Source organism: Mustela nivalis, assembly GCF_964662115.1.
Source record: "Mustela nivalis genome assembly, chromosome: 7".
NCBI classification, from domain to species: domain Eukaryota; kingdom Metazoa; phylum Chordata; class Mammalia; order Carnivora; family Mustelidae; genus Mustela; species Mustela nivalis.
In genome coordinates, this window is record NC_139026.1 from 106,581,064 (window position 1) to 106,604,702 (window position 23,639).

At 39.3% G+C, this 23,639-nt stretch overlaps 2 protein-coding genes across 19 annotated transcripts in view; both read left to right on the forward strand.

The window, feature by feature from the left end:
- The window catches only part of PARP11 (poly(ADP-ribose) polymerase family member 11), a 42,408-nt gene extending 28,646 nt beyond the window's left edge, over positions 1 to 13,762 (forward strand). For all 17 annotated transcript variants that reach the window (XM_082737973.1, XM_082737967.1, XM_082737971.1 and 14 more), the window contains 4 exons: positions 2,075 to 2,147; positions 2,225 to 2,355; positions 9,134 to 9,285; positions 10,786 to 13,762. In XM_082737973.1, coding sequence (XP_082594099.1) covers positions 2,075 to 2,147; positions 2,225 to 2,355; positions 9,134 to 9,285; positions 10,786 to 11,102 — 673 coding nt within the window. In that variant the 3' untranslated portion in view covers positions 11,103 to 13,762. The remainder of the gene's footprint in view (positions 1 to 2,074; positions 2,148 to 2,224; positions 2,356 to 9,133; positions 9,286 to 10,785) is intronic.
- The window catches only part of CRACR2A (calcium release activated channel regulator 2A), a 204,635-nt gene continuing 192,148 nt past the window's right edge, over positions 11,153 to 23,639 (forward strand). For both annotated transcript variants that reach the window (XM_082737960.1, XM_082737962.1), the window contains exons 1-3: positions 11,153 to 11,262; positions 14,269 to 14,474; positions 21,719 to 21,831. The gene's annotated coding sequence lies outside the window, so the exon portion shown is untranslated. The remainder of the gene's footprint in view (positions 11,263 to 14,268; positions 14,475 to 21,718; positions 21,832 to 23,639) is intronic.

The following is a 23,639-nucleotide window of genomic DNA, read 5'->3' on the forward strand; positions in this document are numbered from 1 at the left end:
CAGTTAGGTAGGCTACAGGAGAGCAAGGAGTAAAGCAAGTGGCCATTGATACAGATATATTCATTTGTGGCAAGAATATATCAAGCATGTGTTACATGCAAACGGAGTGGTTTACATTTCCTACTGGCAAGGAAATTACAATTTATTAAGGCTATGGGGTACATAAAAATTAGGGGAAAAAAAAAACTTTTCCAAGGCTAGAAGATATTTCAGGGAAAGTAAAAAACAAAGCAAAACAAAAACTCCCGAAAAACAACAAGAAGAACAAAACAAAAACAAAAACAAAATACAAACACTGGGAAAAGTACTGACGCTCTTACCTTCAAGGGCTTATCTCTGCAATATCTGAATCTCTGAGTAGAAGACCTATAACCCATTAGAAACCTATGACCTCACTCATAATAAGAGAACTACAGATTATACCAGACTATTTTTTTAAATTTTATTTTTAAAGATTTTATTTTATTAGAGAATGAGAAAGAACACAAGAGGGGAGAAGGTCAGAGGGAGAAGCAGACTCCCCATGGAGCTGGGAGCCCAGTGTGGGAGCTGATCCCAGGACTCCAGGATCATGGTCTGAGCCAAAGGCAGTTGCTTAACCAACTGAGCCATCCAGGCGCCCTGATACCAGACTCTTTTTTTTTTTTTTTTTACTATCAAACTGTCAGAAATTCAAAAGTTTGATAATACCCCTTTTGGAGAGGTTGTTGGGAAATAGGAATTCTCTCCATTTTTGGTGGTGATATTAATGAATCCAATGTTCAAGGAGGACATTTGGACAGTATCTGTCAGAATCCTAAATAAATATGTTCTCTGACCCAGGAATCCCATTTCAAAGATGTTATCCTACAGATGCATTAGTGGGTGTGTAAAATGGCAAACAGATAACCTTGTTTTTTGCAGCATTCTTAACAGTAGCAAAAAGTCAAAGACAAGCTGAATACCATCAACAAGGGGACCTTTTATAGAAATGATGGTTCATCTGTACCATAGAATTCTGTGCACCTGCAAAATCAATTGCCCTCGTTCATTTAACCACCCTGTATGGAGTGTTTACCCTGGGCCAGGTTTTGTGGTAGGGATGGAGCATGAGGATGCTCTCTACCTACTGATACAGAAGGATCTTTAAGAACATAATAAGTGGGGGAAAAAATGGCTGCAAAGAACCTGTTTTTGCTATCATTTGTGTAAAAATTTGGTTCGTGATAACCTAAAGAAGTCTGAAAGAATAATACACTGAAGTCTAAAAAAACCTGATTACTTATAGCTGGGGCAAGAGGTGACAATTGGAGAGAGAGGAAACTGTTCACTGTCTGCTTCTTCATACATACTCATTTTTAAAACGTATGATTATAGGATCTTTTAAAAATTACGGTCAGCTTTAAAAAGGAAGCTAAAGAAAAACTTGAAATTTATGACTTTCTTCTAGTAATCTCCAGTCCCCAGGAGATCAGTATGTTCTTTTCAGCCTTTTGCCATGAAGCTCTCCAACTTACCATCTTTTTCTGTGTTCCCATCCGGGGGCTTCAGCGTGGTGGGCAGGTTTTCAAAGTTTCACTGGCCACACTAGGTGAATTACCACAGGCTGTGTGGGGGGAATAGAGGGCAGTCAACAGAGAAAAGTTTAGGTTTGAGTTAGAGCTTGAAGGACATTGAACATACGGCTGAAGAGTTTGGACTTTATTTGATAGGCAATATCAATCTGTTAAAGAGGAGGTTTTTTAATCAAAGGTTTTGTTTTCTTCTTGGAGATGCCTTTATTTAAAATATTCCTTATATTTTAAAGAACTTCTGGCAATTTTAGAAAAACATGACAATTAAACAACCATTTTTGAAATTTTGATGTTATTTAAGATTGGCTGTTTTCCATCAACGTTGTCAGTTCAGCACCCAAAATGCAGCACACAGGAGACATTGAGTAAATATTTGAAAATAAAGAACCAAGGGCTTTAGTTAATTGCATTTGTCACAATAACCCAAACATGAAAATTAAGCTTTGGAGAAAAGGTGGAATTGAATCAACCATCACTATCACCAGCGTCTAATACTGTGTTGTGTCTTTTGCCATTTAAAGTTACATCTGTGAAAATGAGGCCATCCCCATGCCCCCACACTGGGAGAATGTGAACACCGACGTGCCCTATCAGGTAAGAGTGGGGCTGGCCAGCGGCCCTGTGCGGGAACAGAAGGGGCCCCTGTAAAACTATGCAAACTTTTTTTTCAGCTGGTTCCTTTGCACAGTCAAACACACGAGTATAACGAGGTTGCCAGTCTCTTTGGGAAAACAATGGACCGCGGCAGAATTAAAAGAATCCAGAGAATTCAAAACCTGGACTTGTGGGAGTTCTTCTGCAGGTGAGGTGGCATCTGGCCCCGGCTCTCTCTTTGGCCTCTGAGGCTTCTGGAGTTTTAGAGAAGGCAAAGCATCAGTGTTCACCTATGTTTTCTTTTGGTGGTTGTTGTGCCAACTGTGTGTGTGTCTCAGCGTTCCACGTCAGCATGCTCCATGGGGGACAGGGTGAAGGCTGGTGACAGAGAGCCACCCTGGAGGTCAAGGCCAGGCTTACTTGCAGCACTGTGGCTTTTGAGGGGCAGAGCTCTGCGTCAGGCTGCAGTCAGAAACGGGAGGGAGTTGAGGAAACTGTTCAGGCTTGTTGGTGTGGCTTTGGTTGGCATAGCCCTTTATGTGGACTTAGACGTCTCTGGAAACATTATTGAATTTTCAGAAAAAGTGATTGCACCATCTTGACTGTAGTCATTTGCTTGCTTTGTTTTGGAGGACATTGTAAAATACACCTTCAGATATCCTGCTAGACCCAGTATATGCAGTAGATTTAAAATCTTAGTTGACTACTTAATTAAGATTGGAACCACGTGTCGGATTGCTCAGTATACGTTTACCCTAAAAATAAAGCCCATTAGAGAAAACTTAAAGGTGTTGTCCAAATTAACCTGCTGTGCTATATTTTTTAATAACAAATACTATTTAAAACAATGGCTTCCCAAAATATTTTTATTAGATTTATGATACATAATTTCTAATTTTTAAAAATATAGCAGACCTTTTTGAAAAATGTATTTATCTTAGAGACAGAAATCACGTGCCCACACATGCCTACAATTGTGGGGGAGGGGAAGAGAGAGAGAATCTTCAAGCAGACTCCCAGCTGAACGCAAAGCCACATGTGGGGCTCTGTCTCAGGACCCATGAGATCATGACCTGAGCCTAAATCACGAGTAGATCACTAAGCTGACTGAGCTACCCAGGCGCCCCTAAATATGAGCAGACTTTTAATATTTACTCAAGAAAATTTCAAATAATAAGAGTCTAATATAATGAATGTAATACATAATATAATATATCCATCATCCTGACTTAATCTGTTAGGATTTACTGCACATAATCTTTCTCCTTCATTTCTATTATTGTTGTTGCTAAACTATTTCAGAGCAAATCGCAGACCTTAACTCATTTCATTCCCACGTACCTGACTTCTGTCTGGTAACGATTCGTGGAATTCTTTCATGCATCTGATAAGTAGTAATATGGCCTGAGTATATTCCAGTTTTATTGCCATAACAGTTTATGGTACTACAAGGAGTTTTCAGTGTGTATTCTTTTTAGTCTTGAGTCTTTGAACCAAGCCAACTTTCATTTCTGACAATAATGAGTTTAGCTGAGGGTAGAAGGTTTTCTTGGGTTCCTGTTGGATGATCCTTTTGTCAAGGAAGATGGAGGCTTCTCTCCCCCTTTAATTCTATTCTCTCATTGAATAAAGTGAGATTTTTCTAAAATGGTCTGATGAAAACTTAATTCATTGTTCTTAATCAGGCCTCTGAAATAGAGTTCAATAATAATTGAACTCATAATTTGAGTTGTCTCAATTCAATCCTAGTGGTACCAGTGAATACCCTTGTTTAAACATTGTATACTTGGGGATTTTACTGGAAATGGTTTCACTCCATCAATGCCCTTCATGATTTTATGTAAAGTTGGTTTGCAGGAATCTGTGATGGTAAATGAACCTGTTACCTGCTCTGACAGTAGAAAATATTGGGTCTCATTGTAAGAACAGCCTGTTATTTTGACATCTCCACGAAGAACTAAAATCCTACTCATTCTCATCATCGTGTAACCTCTGACTCACTATACAGGTGGCGAGGCCCACGTGAGTCCCTCAGGCATCTGTTTCCATGTTGTCCAGGCCTTTTTTTACTTCTCTCCCCTCTTCCAACAAATACGTTGTAGCACATAGTTTGTGTCAGATGGTATTCTAGGCACACTTGGGACATAACAGGGTACAGGACCATAATTTGAACAAGGAGCCAGGCAATTGAAATGAAATAAATTGAAATGAAAATGAAATTGAATACCAGTGAAAATAAAATGAAAATAAATTGAAATGAAATGAAAATAAAAATTAAGGGCGCCTGGGTGGCTCAATGGGTTAAGCCTCTGCCTTCGGCTCAGGTCATGATCCCCGGGTCCTGGGATCGAGCCCCAAATTGGACTATCTGCTCAGCAGGGAGCCTGCTTCCCCCCCACTCCCCTGCCTACTTGTGATCGCTCTGTCTCTCTGTCAAATAAATAAATAATTTTAAAAATCTTAAAAAAAATAAAAATAAAAATTAAGATAAATGATTAGAGAAGAAGGTAGAAAGGTAGCCAAGAGGCTGGGCATACAGGAGTTTATAGTAGAGCCATTGTGATTTTCTTCAGTAGACTTACTTGAGTTGGATTGATCCGGAATTGAGGTCAGAGAGTTAGCAGGAACAGACCGTGCAGGGCCTTATAAATCAAACTGAGGGGTTTGGATTTTTTTCCTGGACAGTGGAAATCCATTATAGAACATGAAGGAAAAGAATGATCAATCTAATTTGCATTTTAGAAAAAAAATATATCAGGCTGTACTGTGGAGAAGAGGTTTAAAGCAGTGGTTCTCAATAAGAAGTTATTTTCCCCACCAGGGGATGTTTGGCAATGACTGGAGATGATTTTTAATTGTCATGTGGTTGGATGGGGAATTAAGACTGGTGTCAGTTAGTTAGCCCAAAGTGGCACTAGTGTGGAGGCTGAGAAATGTTGATTTGAAGGAGTCACAGGTAGAACCAGGGAGACCAATTTAGGAAATTGTTCAGTAATTAAACCAAGACACATTGTGTGGCCTGAACCAAAGTGGCATCTGCTGTGTTGTACTGAAGAGGATGGATTTGAGATACTAAGGATGTAGAATGATGATTTAATGTGTTCAGTGGTGTGAGTAAAGAAACAGAAAAGATAACTCCAAAGTTTCTGACTCACTTTGGTTGACTAAAGGAATATGGGCAGGAATAGATTTTGGTCTTTGTCTTTAGGGAGGAATGGGCAGAAGTAGTAGTTGATATACGTGTGATGACTCAGAAGAGTCGTGTAAACTAGAAATAAAGGTTTTGGAATTATTAGAAAATGTGAGGTAGTAGAAGCCATAGAATTGATAAGATAACCAGGGAGTGTATGTAGATTAAGAAAAGAAGAGGACCAGGGGGTGGACAGAGGAAAACTCAAGGCAGAAACTGAGAAGTAACAACCACAGAAGGCAGAAGAAAACCAATAGAAGGTAGAGTTAGAAATCAAAGGAAGAAAGTGATTTAAGCAAGTAGGTGTCATCCTCACGATCACATACAAAAGAGATGCCAAGTAAGATGATACTGAATATGTCCTTCAGATCTTGCGATATGGTCACTGGTACCCTGGATGAGATCCATGTTGGTGGAGGCTATGTTAATATTCAACAAATGTACGCAGCTCTTCCAAGAAGCTTGGCAGTAAAGAAGAGGGATGCGAGAAGTTGGATACTGTGGATTTGGGAGGGATCTGAACACATGCAAATTACAGTAGGAAAAAACCCAGAGAGGGAGAGTTTAAAGGATAAGAGAAAGGGAAAGGTAATTGATGTATTAAGGCTCCTAAAGAGGTATGATAGGGTGGAATTCAAACAATATACTAGAATATACAGAAGGAGCTAGACGAGGGTGGCCCAGTCATGTTTATAGATAAGTAGAGGTAGGGGATGAGGAGGGGGTTACGTTATGGGGTTCCTTCTTGAAACTTTCATTGTCTTTGGTGAAATAAGTGAGGTAGTCTACAGTGAATGAAGGGTTAGGGAGGTGTAGATAAGAGGGAGAGATGGGGGAAAGAGGAGATTTGGAATGGCCAGTGTGGAAAATGAGGGAGAAAGAACTAACCTGGGAACAATAGGATTTCCATCAGTGTTGATAGCTTTGTTGGTGTTGGAATATGTGGATTTGGAGTGGAAACCTAGGTATGTTCTATGATTTATTTCAGCAGTCCATATTTAGAGCAGAGAGGGAAAGCAGTTGGATTGATCCAGGGTTGGGAAGGATGGGGCAGCAAGGAATTAAGAGCAGTGAAAGCTGCAATCTCATGAAGAGTGTGGATTCAGATGAGAGGTTCTCAGCCCTGGCCACCTAGCAGAATCACCTGCAGAGCTCTTTAACACAAGGTGATGTCTGTTGCCCATCCTGTGTCTACTGAATCAGAACCTCTGTGTTCTGACACCTGTGTCTTTAACAAGTTCTGCAAGTGATTCAAATGCTCAGCCAGCATGGAGAAATACTGGTCTAAACCTAGGCAAACGTACCTCGGTCTGGAGCTCAAAGTTATTCCTGTTGCAATTTAGTGCACATGGCAACTTAGTCCTTTTGGCTAGTCCCTGAGAGGGTGGGTAATTTTAAGATATCGTTGAGAAGTGGGTGCTGCCGTATTTTCCAGAAGTTCAGGAATGGCTGTTGCGTTGGACCAAGGTGGGAAGGGTCATGAAGAACTTGGTGTGGTTTGAATCCTGTGATGTTCCTCAAAGGTTTTAGCTACAGCCCAAGAGGTCCCGGAGCTCAAAGTTAGTCTTTCCAGAACCCCAAGATCACAGTACGTCACGGATCTCCACATTTCATAGGTGCCTTAGTAGTTGGTACTAGAATTAACTATGTTGTGGGGATGCAAAGTTTTGCCTACCCTAGCCCACTCTGCCTTCTACAGGGATATTATGCCACGTCCAATCCAGTGACTGAGCAGATTTTCAGCGCTCACACTATGAGAGATTCGGGTGAATTTTCAAACCAGAAATTATTCTAATCTGTGCCTGAGAAGTATAATGGTGAATATGCTAATTTTAGAGTGGTTTCTAGTCATTACAGTTGGTGAAGCTTGACCTTAGGAAGATGTATACTAAAATATTTACTTAGAAAAAAAACAGTATAGATTCACAAATGCCCAGCTAAATAAGAGAATTACCATAGTGGTAGATGACCAAGGCCCTAGACGGTATAACTGGGTTTTTTCTACAAAGTGGTTGACAAACGTTCTTTTACTGGATGCAAGATAGAGAAATGTATGCTGGGTGATAGTTCAAAGGGAAAAATTAATACCCAGTTAAAAGTCTTGGGCTGAGAGTAACTTGAGTGGCATGCTTGCTTTCTTCTTGAGCCCTTCAATAGTTTTATCAGTAATTTGGATGAAAATGTAGAGGGCTTGCTTATCACACTTGTGAAAGATTTAACATGAGACGGGGTAGCCTATTTGTTGTGTGAATGAGTCACGAGTCAGAAAGACCTTGGAAGATTGAAACAGTCAAAAAGATTTGATTATCTTTTTTATTTCTTATGATATTTTCCTTGCTTGGAACAGCAACCTGTGTGCATCATTAAAAAAAAAAATGTGGTACCTACAGGTCTAAAAAAGAAAGTCAGCAAATTTGTTCTCAGTGAAAACATGCTGGGTTTTTCTGAAGGACATATTTGTTTATTGCACACTCTTGTAACCTCATGCTTAATTGTCTGAAAGACTGTCACCAGTAGACCAAACCACATACATTTAAGTTTTGATACATGTTGCCAAATGACCCTTGAGAAAAACAATTTCCACTTCTCTCATTTAAATGCAACTGTCATTCCCCGACAAAGTCACTAAGTTGCATGTTGTTTATAAATTACGCATCTTTTAAAAAATTGCCTTTCAAGATAAAGTTTAATTGAAATCAATCTACTACATTAGGTCTATAAGTCAGCTTTACAAATACAGCCAGCCAAAAAGAGGTCTGGTTTGAGAATTGGAGGTTTGGAGTAACTACAAAGTGATGCCACTGGTAAGCCAGGAGAGCTGGTGCTGGCTGATGATATCTGGACTCTGCTTCTATTTCTTACTGACATTTGTAAATTAGAAGATATCCAGCAGATTCTTGTCAACTAAATGCTGTCCAGGAAAGAAAAGGGCCTGGAAGCTATGCTATATGAGGCTGTTTTCAGTTTGTTCATTTTTTACTGTTACAGTCAATCCTGCATTGAATATATTTTTATGTGTAAGAAGAGGTTTGTCCATTGGGAAGTGGTTTGAAATGGATGGCTTCATGTTCCTCCCAGCTCTAAGATACAAAATTCACTTTAACCTAACTAATGTTTTCTAGTCTCTGGAGATAAAAAGATTAGGTCATGGTCCCTGCTGAAGGAGTTCAGTATTTAAAATGGAATGGGGAGAAATCAGAGAGGAGATAAATCACGAGACTCTTGACTCCGGGAAACAAACTGAGGGTTGCAGAAAGGGAGGTAGGTGGGGGTATGGGTTAACTGGGTAATGGGTATTGAAGAGGGCGCATGATACGGCGAGCACTGGGTGTTACACTCAGCTAAGGAATCATTGAACATTATATCAAAAACTAATGATGTACTGTACTTTGGCTAATTGAATTTAAAAAAAGAAAAGAATAAATAAAGACTGTGAACTTTATATTATTTAATTGTTTGTAGTGTCATTTTTAGGCATCTGTAAAGCTTGGCTGGTTTAGGCAATCAGTTAAATCTTCACTATGATGGGGCATCATCTGGGATATCTATAGTTTTTAGTATAATTTTCAGTCTTAGGTATCAGTTTTAACTAATAATTTTTGGTAAGATGATAATGTATTCAAAAACATTCGAGATTATTTCTCTTCCAGAGCTGCTTTGTCCACTTATGGTTTACATTAAGGAAGTATTTTCTGTTTCACCCTTTGTGTTGAACTTGGCTCTTCTGAAAACTTGTAATTGTCACTTATGGCCTGTTTCTCTGTGTGTTTTGTGCCTGTGTGTATTGTGTTTTTAGGAAAAAGGCTCAGCTCAAGAAAAAAAGAGGCGTGCCTCAGATTAATGAGCAAATGCTCTTTCATGGTACCAGCAGTGAATTTGTGGAAGCAATTTGCATTCATAACTTCGATTGGAGAATAAATGGTATCCATGGTGCTCTCTTTGGGAAAGGTAATTATCAGAATTCCAGGTCTCATTGGAGTCCTCTGAGAGATTCCTCTCTCTTTAGAGATTGTTTTATAAGTCAGGAGTTTGATAGTCATTAAGTTAAAAGTTACTCTATTAGGTTCCTCGCACACCCTCAGAATTTCTGAGCCACAGAAAAGCCACTTCCTCCATGTACAGGGTAGAAGTAAGACTTTGACACCTCTTTCAGATTAAATACTCCCCCAGTCCCAGTCATTCAGGTGGGACAATCATGTCCGAATTAGCTGGTTTTTGCATTAAATTTAATTTCCATGTATAAATCCTTTCCATGGGTAAGTCTCTGTAATAAACTGTTTTATATCAAATATACAGAGAACTATAAAATGCATTCATTGTATTGTGGACAGGTCTAGGTACTAGTACTTTTTGTTTTGATTTTTCAAAAATGGTAAGTAGCCATATTAACGAGCAATGAGGAATAATGGGGAATTCCTCACCTTTCTCTAATGTTGTGAAAGTCCAAGCTCTCCATTTTATGCCCATGACTCAAGGAAATTATGGTGAGAGATGAGGAGAAAAGATAGGGATGGGCATTTATTTTTTTGGTCCTTGCTTTGTACCTTATGTCCCGCAAGAGAGCTGGCTACTACTTAGGATGGAGACATGCTACATTTTCCTAAAGTAGATTAGTTTTTAAAAATAATTACTGAAAAGGCCATTCTATTGATTTAACTGTACAGGGATGGGGAAAGTGTTGCTGTTAATCCTGTCAGTACGGCATAATTGAGACTTGGTGATTCATTTCCCAAATTTTTTAGAGTAAATATTGCCTTCATGATGTCAGTCTCCTACGCCTCCCCTTTTGGAAGAGTTGATGCTTTATTGAGTTTTCAGATTTCAGTGACAAACCTGTGTGAAGTTGTTCTTCTGAAGTGCTCAGATAGGAACAGCACTACACTCTTCAGAAGCCCTTTTCGTGGTTATTGGGTTCTATTATCTCCAGAAATATTCTTGACTTGTCACCCTGTAACATAATGTGGTTTCTTGGGTTTTGAAGTAATCTCTGCAGACCAGTCACTCTCACTGTGCTCAGCAGAGTGCCGGTGGATGCTGGACCAGGGCCGCGGGCTGAGGAAGGCAGTGGAGGCAAATAGAAATGCATGGGAGACCCAAGCAGCTCAAACTCAGGTCTCACCACACGCTTACTCACAGGAACAGTTTGTCTGTGTCTTACATACTGGATTTCTTTGTAAGCTTTCTTTCCAAAGCAGAAGTCTGGTCACTTCATTTTGGTGGGAGTAGGGGAGGGTGTTGATGGCATGGAATGGTATAAAAATTTATAAAAAATTTATCCATGGATTTCTGTTCTCTCTCAGAGATCTATGGACAAGGAAATTCCACATCTGTTTTCCTTAGATGATTCCATGTGTATATTCCCCTAACAATTAGAGTGTTTTTGATTGTGTTTCATACATTCTTCAGAGTAATCCTGGCTTTTTTTTTTCTTGGTCCTTTTTGTTTAAGGAACCTATTTTGCTAGAGATGCTATTTACTCCAGTCGCTTCTGCAAAGACGACATAAAACATGGAAACACATTCCAAATTCATGGCGTAAGCTTGCAACAGCGGCATCTGTTTAGAACGTATAAATCTATGTTTCTCGCTCGAGTGCTAATTGGAGATTACATAAACGGAGACTCCAAATACATGCGACCTCCTTCCAAAGACGGGAGCTATGTGAATTTATATGACAGCTGTGTGGATGATACCTGGGACCCAAAGATCTTTGTGGTGTTTGATGCCAACCAGATCTATCCTGAGTACTTAATAGACTTTTACTGATTTCACTTCCAAATCTCAGTGGTCAAGGAAGTTCTGTGCTTTTTTTGCAGGAAGATTTGCTCTCCTGTCATCTAGCCACTAAATGTTCACTATCTGATACTTTTGAAACAGATATGAAAAAAAAAGTGGCCTCCATATAAAAAGACATACTGACTTTAAGGTTGGTTTTTTGTTGTTTTGTTTTTGTCCGTTGCTCGTAGTCTTGTTTGTAAAAGATTGATACGATACCGTTGCCATTTGAACACAGGCGAAAGGTAGCACTCAAAAGTGAATCAGCTGAGTCTCAATTACCGTGATCATTCAGAGTCTGTAAAGTTTACGTGTGTGTTATATTTATTCATATATATGTCCAAAAAATAAAAAAAAACAGACATAACTGTGTCGTCCCTTCAGAGGAATTGATCCTTTATAAATTGAATCCTGACATTATTATCCACCAATCAATACATTGCCTTGTTGGTCTTCCAAAGCGGGGATTTAAAATCTCAAAGCAGGCTGAGTACCCTGGGAAAAATCAGAAATAAAAATGTTATTTCCAAGCTGCCGGACCAACCAAAAGGAGAAAGTCAAGGTGGAGTGTCCAGCTTCTGATTGCCCAGGGGAGCAGAGTGCAGTCTGAGACTGCTCATGTCATTCTCTTATCTCCTACGTCAGAACTGACAAGTGCTGCAGACTGTAATTAGTCCATAGTTCACCCACCAGGGCTCTTGAATTCTCATACCATGACTTGCTCCACACAGTGTTTACTGCCTCTTCAACATGAAACACTTATTGCTTTGCAAAAACATGTATTTTTCCCTTTGCTTTGGGGTCCCTACAATAATTACTTGTAAGATTTCTTATCTGCTGCCTACCACACACAGCTATTCAACAGCGATTCCTAATACTCACATTTTTAAGTTGGATCTCCCCATTTTGAATCATTGCAGAAGGCAGGGGGTTTTGGAACAAATCTGGTTTAGCCTTTTGAGTAGTAAATTGACAATCTGCTAACACTTAAAAAGTTAGATCCAGTTCATAATCATGTGTAATGGAAGTTTGTTTACCTGTTCCATCTGTTTTGCTATTATTCTATTCTAAAGAAGAATAAGTAATGTTGGAACAGCTTCCTGCCCCTAGAGGTATTCTGGCAGAGGCTAGACAATGACTTGGCAGAAATGTCATACAAGAGTTCAGATGTCAGTTGGAAGAATTGGCCATATGATGGTTGAGTGTTTCCCCACCTTGATTTTCCATGATTCTACCTGAAAAAAAGAAAAAGAAAAAGAAAAAGACACCTGTATCAAGCCTTGCCAGAAAACCTTTTCCTAACTCAGTCTAATACTGAATTCTCTCTCCATTATCCTCATTCAGTTTTGAGTGAGAAATTAGGAACACAGGTTAACTTTTCAGGGAAAAGCCAGTCAATGTTCCATGCCTATGTTGTTCGTTTTAGTCATTTGCATTGGGAGAACATCTAGAAATCATAAAAAGGAAGCATATAGACCAATATTAGGCATGGTAATTCTTCAACTGCCATATATCCCCAGATTTTTGTTGTAGCTCAGAATACACGAAACTGTACCGTTTAAAGTAAGTAGTACACAGGAAACTGTTATGTACAATACTTTGAAACCAAGCAGCAACAAAGATTTCCTGACTTAAATGTGCACATTAAGAGCCACTTTACGTGAAAGGCTGTGAATATTTATGAGGAGCCCATTTTAGAAACATGCAGAGATGATCATGGAAATAATTGGAATAAAAGTCACCAGACTACCTTGTGAGAGATAGCAAACTATTGCTCTAGATTCATTCACAAAAGAACAATGTTAGAGGCATTAGGAATTCAGATTTTGAAAATCTTTTTATTTGATTTGTTACTTACACACCAAAAAAAAAAAAAAAAAGGTTACAGTAATCCCTTCAATATGGCTGTCCTTTTTTTCAATTTAACACCATTTCACTTCCCGCCACTGGAACAGAGTAACTGTTGTAGCATTTGGGAGTTATTTTTGTAGATGTGCAGATCTTATCTCAAGGTGTGACTAAAAGCCCAGAGTTGAGGTTTGCAAAGCAGTCTGTATGAACTCTGAACTTAACTAGTTGGCTCAGATGTAGTAAATAGAATGGATTGCAATAGACATTGTAAGAAAGAATTCTGTTTTTCTGTTTTTCTTGTCTGACAATGTACTGCCAATTCTTTTATAATGAAGAACTAATTTTGATAAACTTTTCAGTGTGATGGTGTGGCATTAATTGATATTAAAATTCTGTTCATTTTGATCAATAGATTGAGTTGAGAACTCCTAATTAGTATATAATAGACTGGACACAACCATCTGTCCCCTTTTCCTCTTGTCCTCATATAGTATGTGTGGCGAGAGTAAAGAGAACCTACTCCAGGCTAATGAATAAATGATTTTTAAAATTATACATTGAACAAATTCCAGCTGATAGTGATTTTTCTTTTACACTTTGATGTCAGCCTCAGGGTAAAAAAAAAAAATGTGTTTATAAGAAACAGTTTCATAAATCTTGTGGTGATGAACAGGAAGGTTTTTATATTAGTGCAACTTTCATTTCTAGACTGTTATGGTGATGCTAAAGCATTTGGAGCCATTTTTGATATGTGAATATATTGTTTTTACATGTGGTGATTAAAGCTTTTCGTAGCAGGGCTTGGTTGTCTGTGTATGCCATATATTTGTTTCTGTGATTTCTGCGTCTCATCTCCATCTTGCATTACTTAAGCCTACATTTGCAGCTCGAACTTAATGGGCCCTTGAGAAGTCTGTTCCCTCTAACTCTTATATAACCCACTTACAGATGGGGGGAAGTCTCTTGTTCTTGGTATAAGTCATTGTGAGCAACAGCTAATCAAATGATCAGTGAGAAAATAATTTACTCTGCTATTGAAAATTCCAAAACAGTTCAAGGCCAAGCGCCTGCAGACAGTGTCCTTTACTCTCGGTGTGCTCCCCCAGCTCAGAGGAGCAATTCTGGGGGGTGTGTCTACATGCATCTGAGGAGCATGCTTCCTGCAGTTCATCCAGCCTCCAGCCACTCCTGCTATGTCCACAGTAAGTTTTGAAGCAAGTTTGACATTTGACTTGATCTTTAATCTTTAGTTGGCAAAAAAAAAAAAAAAAAGGGAGAGCTATCCAAAGATGTCTTAATTTTACAGGTGAGAGACATGAGAGACGGGAGGATCAAGGCTTACCTGTGGAGGAAAGACAAGATGGCAGAAGAGTAGGGGGCTCATTTCATCCAGTCCCTGAAATTTTAGCTACATATCTATCAAATCATTCTGAACACCTATGAATTCAACCCGAGATGTAAGAAAAAGAACTGCTGGAATTCTACAAATAGAGAAGTGACCACTTTTGCAAGGTAGGAGGTGCAAAGAAGTGAATCTGAGAGGATATATTGGAAGATAAATGGTGGTGGGTGGGGGGAGTCTCTGTAAGCCAGCTACCAGAAAGTGATAGAGCCCCGGGGTCCTAAACCCGAACCTTTAGAAGTCTGCTCCAGTGAAAGATGTCCCTGCCTGAAAGGTGCTCAGGTGGTGAAACGGGCAGAATGCTAGGTAGGAGAGTGTGATCTCAGGATCCCCGGGGTCACAGAAAGAATGAGGGTGCCCGAGCCAGCAGAGTTCCCAAGCATTGAGAGAGGGGAAACCAGCTATGGTCAATGAGCCCAGGAGGGGGCTCTCACTCAGTTTGCTGTAAACCCAGAACCATGGCCTGATGGGGCAGCCACTCTCCCTGTGGGGGCCCTGCAAAGGTCAGAACCATGGCAACCCTCCTCGTTCCCCCAGGAGGATTGGCATGAGTGTGAACTGCAGTAGCCTGCAGAGTTTGGTGCACACAAAAGTGTTTACTGAAGGTTTACTGAAGAGAAGGGGCCATGATCTTTCACCTTCAGGGCTGGAGAGTGGGGCATTGCCATTTTTATTTTCATCCTCTAAAGGCCTGAAAGCCTTTAGGGAACAAAAGCCACATAGAGCAACCCCAAACAGCCTACACAGAGCCTGGCCCCCTGGCAAGGGGCTTTGCAGCTCCACCCAGGTGAAGATACCCGAGAATCAGCACAGCAGCACCTCCCCCTGAAGACTAGCCAGAACATCAGGCAAATACCAAGTTTATAGAGCACACAGAATTGCAAAACTCCAGCACCAGGGGTAAATAATATATCAAATTCAAAGATTTTTTTCCTCATGATTCTTTTATTTTTCAGTTTAAATTTTTCCTTTTCTTTTTCCTTTTTGTTCTTTTCAACCTGTTTCTTATTTCATCAACTCTTTGTTCTTAAGTCCTTTATTAACTTTTATTGTTACATTTACATTTTATAGATATATTCAATTTTTGGCTTCCTTTCACTGTATTCAGTGTGTGTGTACACACACACACACACACACACACACACACACATATACACACTCATACATATTCCTTTCTTTAAAATTGGGGAGTTGTGTCTTTTAAAAGACCAAAATACAGCCAGGACCAAGTGGATCACCCTATTTTGTCCACCTGGGAGATTATCTCCCCCCGCCCCCCGCCATTTATTTGCTTTTGTTTTTTTGTTTCTGACCTCTTCAGATTTATCTAGTGGGTATTTTGTTTGGGTCATGGTTGATATTTTTTATTGTTCTTTCATTCATCCATTCTTTTCTGAGCAAAATGACCAGAAGGAGGAATTCATAACGAAAGAACCAGAGGTAATACACTCCACCACAGATATAATCAATATGGATATAAGTAAAATGTCAGAGCTGGAATTCAGGATAATGATTATAAAGTTATTAGCTGGATCTGAAAAAAGCATAACAGACATTAGAAAATCTCTTAGTGCAGAAAAAATCTAATTAGGCTGAAATTAAAAATGCTTTAACTGAGATGCAGTCTTAAATGGATGTTCTAACGGCTAGAATAAATGAGGCAGAAAGGAGAGTCAGTGACATAGAAGTGAAGATGACAGAAAGGAAGGAAGCTGAGGAAAAGAGGGCAAAGCAACTAATGGACCATGAGGGGAGGAATAAAGAAATCAACAATACCATAAAGTGAAACAATATTAGAATTATTGGGGTCCCAGAGGAAGAAGAGAGAGAGGGGCAGAAGGTATATTTGAGCAAATCGTAGCTGAGAACTTCCCTAGTTTGAGAAAGGAAATGGGCATTCAAGTCCAACAGGTAGAACCCCCCAAAATCAATAAAAATAAATCAACACCCTGATATAATAGTGAAGCTTCCAAATTTCAGAGATAGAAGAGAAAATTCTGAAAGCAGCTCAAGATAAGAGGTCCTTCACTTGCAATGGTAAAAACATTAGACTGGCAGAAGACCTATCCACAGAGACCTGGTAGGACAGAAAGGGCTGGGATGATATATTCAGAGTACTAAATGAGAAAAACATGCAGCCAAGAATACTTCATCCAGCAAGGGTGTTTTTCAGAATGGAAAGAGAGATAAAGAGCTCCCAGAACAAACAGAAACTAAGAGAATTTGTGATCACTAAACCAGCCCTGCAAGAAATATTAAAGGGCATCTTGTAAGCAAAGAGAGAGCCCAAAAGTAACATAGACCAGAAAGAAACAATCTACAGAAATGAGGACTTTACAGGTAATACAATGGTACTAAAATCATATATTTCAGTAGTTACTGTGAATGTAAATGGGCTAAATGTGCCTATCGAAAGATACAGGGTATCTTTTTGATTAAAAAAAAAAAGCAAGACCCATCCATATGCTGTCTTCTACCAGAGATTCATTTTATTTTATTTTATTTTAAAGATTTTATTTATTTCTTTGACAGAGATCACAAGTAGAGAGACAGGCAGAGAGAGAGAGGAGGAAGCAGGCTCCCTGCTGAGCAGAGAGCCCGATGCGAGGCTCGATCCCAGGACCCTGGGATCATGACCCGAGCCGAAGGCAGAGGCTTTGACCCACTGAGCTACCCGGGCACCCAAGAGATTCATTTTAGACTTAAAGACACGTCCAAATTGAAAGTGAGGGTGTGGAGAACAACTTATCATGCTAATGGGCATCAAAATCAACCCGAGGTAGCAATCCTGATATCAGACAAATTAGATTTTAAACCAAAGACTATAGAAAGGAATGAAGAGGGACACTATATTGTACTTCAAGGGTCTAGCCAGCAAGATCTAACAATTATAAATATTAAGGTTCCTAACTTGGGAGCAGCCAATTATGCAAACCAATTAATAACAAAATTAAAGAAATAGATTAATAATATAATAATAATAGGGGACTTTGACACCCCACTCACAGCAATGGACAGATCTAAGCAGAAGATCTACAAAGAAACAAGGGCTTTGAATGAACACTGGACCAGGTGGACTTCACAGATTAAATACAGAGCATTCCATCCTAAATCAACAGAATACACATTCTTCTTGAGTGCACATGGAACATTCTCCAGAATAGATCACATACTGTGTCACAGATCAGGTCTCGATTGGTATCAAAAGATTGGGATTATTCCCTGCATATTCTCAGACCACAATGCTTTGAAACTTGAAACTCAATCACAAGAGGAAATTTGCAAGGAACTCAAAACACTTGTAGGCTAAAGAGCATTCTACTAAAGAATGAATGGGTCAAGCAGGAAATTAAAGAAGAATTTTAAAAATTCGTGAAAATTGAAACAAAGTGTTCAAAATCTTTGGGATACAGCAAAGGTGGTCCTAAGAGGAAAGCACATAGCAATACAAGCCTTTCTCAAAAAATTAGAAAAGTCTCAAACACACAAGCTAACCTTATACCTAAAGGAGCTGAAAGAACAGTAAATAAAGCCTAAACCAAGCAGGAAAAAAATAAGAAAGATTAGAGAGAAATCAATGAACTAGAAACCAAAGAACAGTAGAACAGATCAATGAAACTAGAAGCTGGTCCTTTGAAAGATTAATAAGATCAATAAACCCCTAGCTATCCTTATCAAAAAGAAAAGAGAAAGGACCCAAATTAATAAAATCATAAGTGAAAGAGGAGAGATCACAACCAACACCAAGGAAATAAAATTTTAAGAACATACTATGAGCAACTATATGCCAACAAAATAGGCAATCTGGAAGAAATGAAAATCTGGAAACCTATAAACTACCAAAACTGAAACAGGAAAGAATAGAAAACCTGAACAGACCCATAACCAGCAAAGAAATCCAAACAAACAAACAAACAAAAAAACTCAAAACAAACAAGAGTCCAGGGCCAGACAGCTTCCCAGGGGAATTGTACCAAACATTTAAAGAAGAACTAATACCTATTCCTCTGAAGCTGTTTCAAAAAATAGAAATGGAAGCAAAACTTCCAAACTCATTCTATGAAGCCAGCGTTACCTTGATCCCAAAACTAGACAAAGACCCCGTCAGAAAGGAGAATTAAAGAGCAGTATCTCTGATGAACATGGATGCCAAAATTTTCACTGAGATACTAGACATTAGGATCCAACAGTATATTAAAAGGCTTATTCACCACCACCAAGTGGGATTTATTCCTGGGCTGCAAGGGTGGTTCAACATTCGCAAATCAATCAATGTGATACATTTCATTAATAAAAGAAAGGACAAGAACCATATGAATCTCTCAAATGATGCAGAAGAAGCATTTGACAAAATATAGCATTCTTTCTTGATTAAAACTCTCCACAGTGTAGGGATAGAGAGACCATACCTCAATATCATAAAAGCCATATATGAAAATCCCATAGCTAATATCATTCTTAGTGGGGAAAACCTGAGAGCTTTTTCCCAAGGTCAGGAACACAACAGCGATGCCCACTCTCACTACTGTTGTTCCACATAGTACTAGAATTCCTAGCCTCAGCAATCAAACAACAAAAAGAAATAAAAGGCATTCAAATTGGCAAAGATGAAGTCAAACCCTCACTCTTCACACATGACATGATACTTTCTATAGAAAAACTGAAAGACTTCCCCAAAATTGCTAGAATTCATACAGGAATTCAGCAATATGGCAGGATATAAAATCAATGCACAGAAATCAATTGCATTTCTATGCATTTACAGGAAGACAGAAGAAAGAAATTAAGGACTCGATCCCATTTATAATTGCACCCAAATCCATAAGATATCTAGGAATAAACCAAAGAGGTAAAGGATCTGTACTCTAAAATCTACAGAATACTTAAGAAAGAAATTGAAGAGGACACATAGAAATGGAAGAACCTCCACCTTCATGGATTGGAAGAACAAATATTGTTAAAATGTCTTGCTACCCAGAGCAATCTACACATTGAATGCAATCCCCATCAAAATACCATCAACATTTTTGACAGCTGGAACAAATAATCCTAAAGTTTGTATAGAACTAGAAAAGACCTTGAAGAGCCAGAGGAATATTGAAAAAGAAAACCAAAGCTGGGGGCATCATAATGCCAGACTTCAAGCTCTATTAAAAAGCTGTGATAATCAAGACGGTATGGTACTGGCTTAAAAGCAGACACATAGATCAAGGAAACAATAAAGAACCCAGAAATGGACCCTCAACTCTATGGTCAACTTATCTTTGACAAAGCAAGAAAAAATACTCAATGGATAAAGGATATTATTTCAATAAATGATGCTGGGAAAACTGGACCATTTTCTTAAACCACGCACAAAAATAAACTGGTTGAAAGACCTAAATAGACAGGAATCCATCAAAATCCTAGAGGAGAGGTCCTCTTTGACCTCAGCCTCGGCAGCTTCTTGCTAGACACATCTCCAAAGGTAAGGGAAACAAAGCAAAGATTCACTATTGGGACTTCATCCAGATAAAAAGCTTCTGCACAGCAAAGGAAAGAGTCAACAAAACTGAAAGGCAATCTATGGAATGGTAGAAGATACTTGCAAATGACATGTCAGATAAAGGGCTAGTATCCAAGATCTATAAAGAACTTACCAAACTCAACACCCCCCAAACCAAATAATCCAGTCAAGAAATGGGCAAAAGACATGAACAGATGTTTCTACAAAGAAGACATACAAATGGCCAACAGACACATGAAAAAATGTCCCACATCACTCAGCATCAGGGAAATACAAATCAAAACCCCAATGAGATATCACTTCACACCAGTCTGATTAAAATTAACAAGTCAGGAAACAAGTATTCACAAGGATGTGGAGAAAGGGGAACCCTCTTAAGCTGTTGGTGGAAATGCAAGCTGGTGTAGCCACTCTGGGAAACAGTATGGAGGTTCCTCAATATGTTAAAAATAGAGCTACCCTACAACCCAGCAATTGCACTACTAGGTATTTATCCTAAAGATACAAATGTAGTGATCCAAAGGGGCACCTGCATTCCAGTGTTTATAGCAGCAATGTCCACAATAGCCAGACTGTGGAAAAAACTAAGATGTCCATTGACAGATGAATGGATAAAGAAGATGTGGTTCATATATACAATGGAATATTAATCGGCCATCAGAAAAGATGAATACTTACTATTTACATCCATACTTAATAGTTTCATCAATACTTACTAGTTTACATCAATACTTACTAGTTCCATCATATGGATAGTTCCATATGGATAGTTCCATCATATGGATGGAACTGGAGGATATTATGCTAAGTGAAATAAGTGAGTCAGAGAAAGACAATTATTGGTTTCACTCGTAAGTGGAATTAGAGGAAACAATGCAGAGGATCATAGGGGAAGGGAGGGAAACCTGAAAGGGAAGTTGTCAGAGAGGGAGAAAAACCATCAGAGACTCTTAATTATAGGAAACAAACTGAGGGTTGTTGGAGGGGTGGTGGGTGGGGGAATGGGGTAACTGGGTGATGGGCATTAAGGAAGGCATATGATGGGATGAGCACTGGCTGTTATAAGCAACTGATACATTACTGAACACTACACCTGAAACTAATTATGTACTATATGTTAGCTAATTGAATCTAATTATTTTAAGGCTTACCTTTGGAAACAAATCAGGTTTTTTATTCAGTAAATAATGTCCCAGTCTGTATAAATGTTGGCCTGTTGGTAAGGCTCAGTGTGTTGAAATGCAGTTCTGATGGTATAGAAATGTGACATCTTTACAAGTTCTGTCCCTAGGCCATCCCAGATTTGAGGCTGCTCACCAGGTCGCCAAGGAATAGAAGTGGAAACAGTCTAACAGCAGACATAGTTGTGTTGTAGCCCCACATTGTCCATTTTCCTTGGGGAAGGATGTTCTGTTTTAAATAAACATTGTATTTTGTTTAAAATGAAGTCTATTTCTAGATGAAATTACACATTCTGTACTTGTTTAAAAAAAAAAGGAAAAATAAAAGGTAATGGAAAATAGCAAGGAAAGGAAAAACAAAGCCTTGTCAAATATTGGTTTTTATTAGAAACTTTAGCACAAGGAGTTGACTTATTTTTACCCCTTTGCACTATATGCAGGAAAGGGTTTGGTGAAATCAAGCTGCCCTGCCTCATTTCCTATGAATAATTTTGTCATCTCATTTGGGGCAACACTGACGGAAGAAAGGAACATTTCAAAGAAATGGGAAATACACAATTATCAGGGGCTGCCTGGTTTTTGTGAGTAATATATACAGGAGACGTGAGCCCTACATATCCAGGAAAGATGTTCTAAATTCATCCATGAAAGCTTCACTTTTTTGCAGAGGTGGTTCACTTCTCACGTTCCAGAGACTGCAGGCTGGAGGGAGGTGAACCTCTGCGTTCTCTCTCTTTCCCTGCTCCCTTCCTGTACTGAGCTACGCCTGACCCATCACAGGTAAAAAGATGTCTTGGTTATTCTTAACACCAAGACAGTAAATTCCTTGCTATTGCGGAGTTAAGTTGCCGGCTGTAAGATTATGTAATCATTTTCTCAGCTCTAATTGCTTGGCTTTCATTCTTCAACACTGCAGGCTGAGAACTTGGCTTTCATTTGAACTTTCTCACTGTGTGGCGATGTCGCTAAGAATTTAACATTGGTTTTAAGTGGCTTCTCATGAGTTTGGAACACAGGGTAATGCCAAGGACATTTGTTTTCCTGCAGCTTTTTAGCTTTGCTGTACCCTCGACCAAGAGGTTATACAGTAAGCTGATTCTGACTCAGGCTTATGCTAACCTCACTATGATAAACCAGTTTAGGATAATCACAATCCAGGATTTAACCCAAATCATTTTTTGCAATATTAATTGTAAATCCAGATTGTACTTCTTGGATTTTCTTGTTCCTTAAAAAAAAAAAAAAAAAAAAAAAATCCCTCTTCCTGAAGGACTCATTACGCTTTAATGTTTTCTGGCTAACATGTGGAAGCCGCAGGCATTATAAGCTCACATTTGATTAACATTCTTAGAGAATTCAATGTTCAAGCCCAGTTCCTCCTCTTTATTCCTTTAAGAAGGAGATCAAGCACCATCTTGGGAATTGCTGATCTGAGTTATATTTCTAGCTTTGATGCCTGACTCAGCGTAACCTTGGATAAATCAGCAGAGGAGAAGGTTCACTTTTTCAGAAGGTGAGGTTTATGAAAGACTCCTGTGAAACTTAAAAGACCTGACAGAGCATGGATGGATTTCTCTAGGCAACATCTGACCTGACTGAGGATGGTTTTGAGTTGGGGTCAAGAAAGTACAGTAGCAGGGATCGTGATGCTTTAGGAAGCAAGAGTTTGGAATAGGAAAGGTAGGGAATTGCCCTGCTTCTCCCTGAACCTCTCCTGCCATTCCGTCCCCCTGACCTTTCAAGTTCAGCACTTGGAGGTCCTGGGGCATGCCAGGAAGTGAACAAGTCAAGCCTGGCCTCTGCTCTCATGAAAATCTAAGTCTAGCAGGGAGGAAGGGAGGACGTGTACTGAACTGTAACAAGAACAATATGCTTTCCCAAAGGAGGAGTTCAGGCCACTGTGATAGCCTGTGACAATGGGACCTAAGCTATCCTAAGCCGCCCCATGAAATGAAAGGTAAGTGGGTGTTTATTAGATGAAGGACTGATTTTAGACCCTCGGCCATACCCAACGGTGTCACATCAAGCTTTCAGAAGATGAGAGGAACAAGGGGGTGGAGAGGAGGCAGATTGTAGCATTTTTATCATTAAAATTAAGGTGAAAGAATCCAAGCTTCTTTAAGAACCATAATGTGTTGCCTCCAACCCTGCGTCTGGCCCTGGGAGTCAGCTTTAAGGAAACTAGAACCAGTGCTAAGGGGTATGGAGAGAGGAGCAGAGATTGTGGAGGTCTTTATGCAACTTACAAGGAGAATCAAGATGCTTGTTAGGTAAACTTGTGTATTCTTGCCCCTGTGCCTTTGCTCATGCCTTGCTCCTTCCCCCAGAACACATACTTGCCTACCTCTCTTCTTCCTTCAAAGTCCTATCTATCTGAAGCATGGGCCCTGGAGTCCGGTGACGAAGTTGAACCTGAATCCACCACACACCAGCTAGCCGGCCTTGGAGAGGTTTCTCAGCCTCTCTGTGATTCAGTTTCCTCATCCATAAGTGGGGATAATAATGCCTACTTCATGCAATGAAATCACTCCTGTAGAGTGCATTCATTGCCTGGCAGATAGTAAGCTTCAGTCAATGTTAGTGGGTAT